At 35.8% G+C, this 6,161-nt stretch overlaps 2 protein-coding genes across 3 annotated transcripts in view; both read left to right on the top strand.

The window, feature by feature from the left end:
• Window positions 1-1,745, top strand: part of LOC111405247 (eukaryotic translation initiation factor 5A-2) — a 2,846-nt gene extending 1,101 nt beyond the window's left edge. The window contains exons 2-5 of one of the 2 annotated variants that reach the window (XM_023034049.1): window positions 344-466; window positions 559-615; window positions 696-770; window positions 1,376-1,745. In XM_023034049.1, coding sequence (XP_022889817.1) covers window positions 344-466; window positions 559-615; window positions 696-770; window positions 1,376-1,477 — 357 coding nt within the window. In that variant the 3' untranslated portion in view covers window positions 1,478-1,745. The remainder of the gene's footprint in view (window positions 1-343; window positions 467-558; window positions 616-695; window positions 771-1,375) is intronic. The other variant, XM_023034050.1, reaches the window with a different exon arrangement.
• Window positions 1,746-2,878: 1,133 nt separating this feature from the next.
• Window positions 2,879-5,178, top strand: LOC111405246. The gene is made up of 3 exons (XM_023034048.1): window positions 2,879-3,232; window positions 3,482-3,604; window positions 4,712-5,178. Exons 1-3 carry the CDS (start codon window positions 2,992-2,994, stop codon window positions 4,849-4,851), a joined length of 504 nt encoding a protein of 167 aa, XP_022889816.1. The 5' UTR covers window positions 2,879-2,991; the 3' UTR covers window positions 4,852-5,178.
• Window positions 5,179-6,161: the final 983 nt, after the last annotated feature.

The following is a 6,161-nucleotide window of genomic DNA, read 5'->3' as shown; positions in this document are numbered from 1 at the left end:
GGAGGGGGATCTTTTGTGATTTTATATGTGGAGTATTTACCCCTTTTAAGTTGGAATTCTGGAGGGAATGCAGCCATGTGCACATGCTGAGAGCGGGATGAGAATAATGTTTTCCCTTATCACTGTTTCGGAAAAACCAAAAAGTTATATCTACTTGTCACATGCTGGTTTGGTTAATCTAGCTTTGTCTCGTCCAGCTGCTTTTCTAGTGATTATTTTCAGTTTGGAAGTTTTTTTATCTACTTGGCCTTTATCCATACATTTACTGTTGTTTCATCCTTTTTTCTTTTTTCTTTTATAATTTCTGCCTTTCTGGTTTCGAGTAAGCGTTTCTTTGTTACAGGTGGTTGAAGTTTCAACATCTAAAACTGGCAAGCATGGTCATGCTAAATGTCACTTTGTTGCAATCGATATCTTCACTGCTAAAAAGCTGGAAGATATTGTCCCATCTTCCCATAACTGTGATGTAGGTCTTTGTTTATCGATCAATCATTTTACTACATTTTTCTTTTCATGTATCAACCTTGTTATGCTGCCTTCTTTTCTTAAAATATACAGGTGCCTCACGTCAATCGTACTGACTACCAGCTCATTGATATTTCTGAGGATGGATTTGTATGTCTAGCCTCTTGATGTAAGCTTAGGAGTGATATTTTTACTTGTACTTGACTATCTTAGTTCTGGTTATAATACAGGTGAGTTTGCTGACTGAAAATGGTAATACCAAGGATGATCTGAGGCTACCAACTGATGACAATCTTCTAACCCAGGTAACCCTTAAGGCTCTATCCTTTTTGCAGGATTTTCCTTTCTCTTAGATTCTATATTTACTGAGTCATATCAATAGTATAAATTTTCCTACTGCTTGTTATTATCTCCTACATTTTACGAGCGGAAAAAAAAGAAGAAATGTCCACCACCATGTTCTTGACACATATAACAAGAAAAAATTATTCTTGTTTGTGATATATATGACGACGGGACAAGATTGCAGGTTGCATATCTACTGTAATTTTTATTTTGCTATCTGAAAAATATTTTCGTTGTTTGTACTGTTACAATTATTGGGTTATTAGGAAATTTATTTGAACCTTCACATGGCTCTGAAAGACTCCAGCGTAAATTCAATGATTTACCTTCTTGGTTTTTGTTTCCTCAGTTCATGGAATCAATACCTTTCTCTTTAACCGTTGATTTGAAATTTGAAGATATTCACAGTGTTGCATATTTAAGTTAGAAGCTTGGTAAATGGATGCTTCACGGCTTGTCCTTGGAGATTGCTCTTTTCTGTGGCCCAGTATTTACCTTCTTGATGAGGGCCAATTTTTACTTGACATCTAATCATTGTTTGTTCCCCAATTTGTCATGTTTGCAGATCAAGGACGGTTTTGCTGAGGGGAAGGACCTGGTTGTGAGTGTGATGTCTGCAATGGGTGAAGAGCAGATATGTGGTCTCAAGGACATTGGCCCCAAGTAGTTCGCTTTCTTTGTGCAAACTGTTTGTCCAGTGTTAACAAAAATATATCTTGTAGTACTATCCTACCGTCTTTTATGTTTTCAACCCCGATATGCCAAGTTTATTTAGAGGCTGCGTCAAGGATCTGGATTATTAGAGAAAACCTTGTGACTGGCTTCTTGGTATGCTATGGATTTACTGTTTTAAACTTACTTACAATTTGCTTCAATGGATATTTAATGCTATGTTTTGGAAATTGCAGACAGACACTCTTCTATGGCATGTCATATATTCGTTATACATGCGAATGTTTGAATTAGTTTAATGTTTTAGACAATTGAGTGCTTTGCTTCGTCTAAAGAGTCAGTTTTAAAGCTATGCTGAAGCCAGTGAAATGGTAAAATCAGGAATATGGCACAGATGGAAAATTTGTTCATGATTGCTCATTTATTTAACGGGGATCCCTATGTTTGGCATGGCTTCGAAATGGGTGTTAGTGTTTCTTGCGCGTACTACTACTGAAATATGAATAAATAGACCTTTAAAAAATGGGTCTTTAAAATGAAGTGTTAAGTTCATGGTAATTGGAAAAAAGAAGGGAAAAAAAAAATGCAAAAAAAGAAAAGAAAAGGGAATTGAAGAAGACAATGTAACAAGTCAATTAGTTATGGATAAACATATTGATGGCCAAGAACGCTGTTGCAATCGCAATGGATTAGCGTTTGTTTTAGATCATCTCCAATTGAGCTTTGAATTTCACTAAAAGGAGTGTCAAATTTTCTTTAGAATTGCTTACATGACAATGAAAAATGTTAATGATGTCTAAAAGGTGTGTAGCACTCTCTGTTTAATTTTTGATATTTATCTAAGTTATTATTTAATTATTTAATAATTTATCTTTAACTCTTTTTCTACATTTTTTCTCGTGTACATCTAGTCCACGATTAGAGCAATTTACATTCTACTGAAGACGTTATTCAATCTTTTCTTATTTTGCTTCACACATATTATTTATATTGTCATATTGAAGATGTTTTTAAATATGAGAAATACTATCTGTACAGATAGCATGATAGAAACGCATCAACATATGCACGCCACGGGTGCAACTATAAGGCATATCTAATTCAACAATGATCATGCCATTGTTTGACTGACCTTTAGAATTGAATTAGCATCTTGGACCAACGATGAGAAAACTCAAAATTGGATTATTGTAGCATCTCAATATGAAAACGTAACCATTCCATTTGCCGTATCTGGGAACTTTCAAGCGTAAATGATAAGGAATTTGGAGGAGAGCAAAGTTATAAAAAAAAATAATAATAATAGTAATAATAATAAAAGAAAAAAAAAGGGAAAGAAGGAAGGAATTTGGAGGAGAGCAAAGTTTTTTTTTTTTTTAAAAATGGCAATTTTAAAAATATTTCTTGGGCACGGGACAAATACCAGCATGCCCAATAGAAACTAGGGTTATAACCCGTCCACCCGAATACTCAAGTTTAAAGGTCGATTTGGTGTACTTACAGAGAGAGATGAGCGCAGGCTCTGGTTCTTCGTCGCCTAGGCGCACTCGTGTGGAGAAAGAGGACGACAGGCCTAGATTCTTTGATAATAAGGCCAAGAATTTATGCTGGGCCAATGCAGAGATTGTGCCAGGCCGCCACCCAGAGCGCTGGCGCAAAGATGCAGCAGGGAATGTAGTCTGCAAACGTTTCTGTAACTGCCAAGGCTGCCTCTGTTTTGAATATGATCATATCGTCCCCTTTTCTAAAGGTTTCTCCTTTCTTTTCATCATATGAATGTACTTGTATAATTTAATCCCGATTAATTGTATAATAGCATTGCAAAGCTTCCTTGAATTTTCGTAGATAATGGATTTGCAAGTGCCGATTATAGTTAAAATTTGATGCTTTCTGTTGTTGGCATTTTCTAGAAATTGTTCTGTGTTGTGTGCTTCTGTTGTTATTGAACACTGTTTTGTGATAATTTGAAATACGAATGTGTATGGTTATTCTGCTGCAGGTGGGGAGTCGGTGGCAGAGAATTGCCAGATTCTTCAAACAAGGGTCAATAGGTTCAAAGCGAACAAGGAGGATGTTGATACATCTCAGTTGAAAGGTTACTCTTGTGACATCAAATTCACTGGTACTTGAAACTTTCATCACGTTTATGTTCTTCTCTTTTATCTTTTTCTTGTCAATCCTTAATTGGAGTAATGTCTTCTTATAAAACTGAAACCTACGACTAGACCGGTCTTAGAAGTAAGATATGGACTAGCCAACTAAGTGCATTGGGTCCTGTGTTCTTGGTTCCCGTTTCATGATCAATGACAGAGGAATATTGCTGCAAGAAATATATCTGTTTACCATGTTCATAATTCCTTTGAAGAGTGTATGTATTGATGTTCCCCATGGTTAGAATACAGCACAAACTCCTTGAAATTGAATAGTGTTGACACTAGTGAATAGCTTTAACGAGATCATAAAATTCCTTGTCATAAATAAAATAGTTCTGCTTTGCTTCATTCACTTTCACAAGAAGATAGTGGATTAGATTTGATTCTTGACTAAGAATCCCTCGAATTCTGACGTGTGAAGCATCACTTGTAACTTCAAATACCTTCGAAGAACCCGGTAGGTGCTGAACAGGGGCCTCTGTCATTTGCTCCTTTTAAGCATTTATCCAGTTGAATTGATCTTTCTTCATCTAAGAAGTTACAGCTAGAAGTAGTCAAGTTTTAGAGGAAGCCTGATATTATATTCATGACATTGAGAAGTAGTGTGTTACATGCCAAATTCCATGAGATGTTCCTCTCTACTTGACGACAGGCATTTTCCCTAGAATTCTAAGAGCTTCAACGCGATGCAATGTAACATGAACAGAAGAACTCAACAAATTCTGGGAATGAGGCTGGTCAGGGATCTATGCCAAATTCAGGACAGTAATTTAATCCCTTGTCCCTTTTGAACTTGAAATTTCCATAGTTATAACTTTATGGTGATGTAAGCTGCCCAAAAATCTTGAGACCTATAAAGAACAGGGTTTTTTCGAGTTCTGTGAAATAGTCAGAAGTGTCAGGTCCTTCAGAGGGAGAAATTATACTCTTGGGCAGCTGAACTTCACTAATGAGCCGTACTTGAGAAGCTCAGCATATTTTTTCATGATAAAAAATTTCTCTCTCTATTTGCAGAGAATTTTCTGTGTTCTTGCTAGGGCAATAATTTAAGATAAGTATTTTTTCTTGTATATCAGATAAAGAGCTTGACATTATTGAAATGGCTGTTTATGGGGATGTTATCCGGCCTGGGAACCAATGTCGTTGCAGGACTGTTGCTGAAATGCTTGGCAAATATAAGTCCAAAGATAGTATGAGCGCCTGCCAGTTGCCATAAAGTGATGATGGCTCCTTGTGGCATTGAAGGCTAAGAGGTGAAGGTTAGACTGCAGCTTAACAGATTTGGCTCAATGAATTGTATAGTTCTCAAATAGTAAAGGATATGCATATTTTCTTGTTTTGTATTGGCATTGATTTGATTGAAAATCAAGTTATTGATAAACTGGATTGATGGGTGTGTAAGCTATAGTTTCATAGTTTGATACTGCTTCAGACATTTGGTATTTTTCGTTGACAGTTTGCTCCTGAAATAAGATTACTGAATATGATTCGAAACAGACAAATGATGGGTGGCCCAGATGAAAATGGATTATAGTTTGGGTGACTAATGTTGTTTTTAACTTAATTATCAGTGCAAGATCTGGAGCGTATTAGAGTCTTGTCGTGTTTTCCCGTTGCTTTGGAAGATTTTTCCCATAATGATAGTCAATTTATTTTGAGTGCTACCTATGTTTTGCATAATATTGGTTCTGAGATAGAGATAAATTGTAAAAAGAATCAAACAAAATAATCTGCAATATTGCGTGGCATTAATAAATACTTATAAATATCCTGCAAATTAGTGCAGAAGTAAAGTTTTTATTGCACATCAAATCTATAAGAATAATGTTATCTAGCACTAGCGGTACTAGAGCACCAGTTTAAGTGGTCTCACTTGATAGGTTCAATTAAATAAATCAGGTGACATTGTATTTAAGTGATCTATCATTTAATGTCATGTAGTTAACATCTAGACCGATACTTGACACTAATGGTACTGAATAGCATCACTCAATCTTTGAATGTATACATATGAAAGCAACAATATCTACTGACAAATGTTTAATATTGGCACAAACCTGTTTCTACCAGTGAACAGAAATTGATTAGCGAAACATTCTACACTAGGGAGACTCATAGTTATGAGTTCCCGACCTAGTGATGACCTGGTTAAACAGGTGGTCAGTGGGTGGTTCGATTGTTAGGTAACTTTAATTTTACCTTGGAGAACTGGTCTGATTTTCATAAACTACTTGGTTCAAAAAATTAGAAATTTGTGGTTCGAACAGTTCTTGAATGGTTCACGGAAGCGACTCAAACTAGTTACATTAGCGGTTTAGTTAATATCGTTAAAATACTTTCGCTATACACATCATCTCTCTCTAAATTCACTGAAGGACTCAGAGAGTAATCTGTTTGTCACTACATTACAATAGCGTGGGGATTTTTCTCATTTTCCCACAGATTGCTGTTATGTGTCTAAGTTGCTCTTTTACCACATTCAGGGCATGTTTACATTTAAATATGGAGGGACAAGTTGAAAAAGGT

Source organism: Olea europaea, chromosome 12 (assembly GCF_002742605.1).
Source record: "Olea europaea var. sylvestris chromosome 12, O_europaea_v1, whole genome shotgun sequence".
Classification (NCBI taxonomy): domain Eukaryota; kingdom Viridiplantae; phylum Streptophyta; class Magnoliopsida; order Lamiales; family Oleaceae; genus Olea; species Olea europaea.
This window is presented reverse-complemented; position numbering and strand designations above follow the sequence as displayed.

Bases quoted from the DNA above. Each gene is read 5' to 3' on its own strand.
- LOC111405246 (XM_023034048.1), top strand. From the start codon at position 2,992: ATGAGCGCAGGCTCTGGTTCTTCGTCGCCTAGGCGCACTCGTGTGGAG. The intron at 3,233-3,481 runs GTTTCTCCTTTC...ATTCTGCTGCAG, and splicing joins TATCGTCCCCTTTTCTAAAG to GTGGGGAGTCGGTGGCAGAG. The intron at 3,605-4,711 runs GTACTTGAAACT...CTTGTATATCAG, and splicing joins TTGTGACATCAAATTCACTG to ATAAAGAGCTTGACATTATT.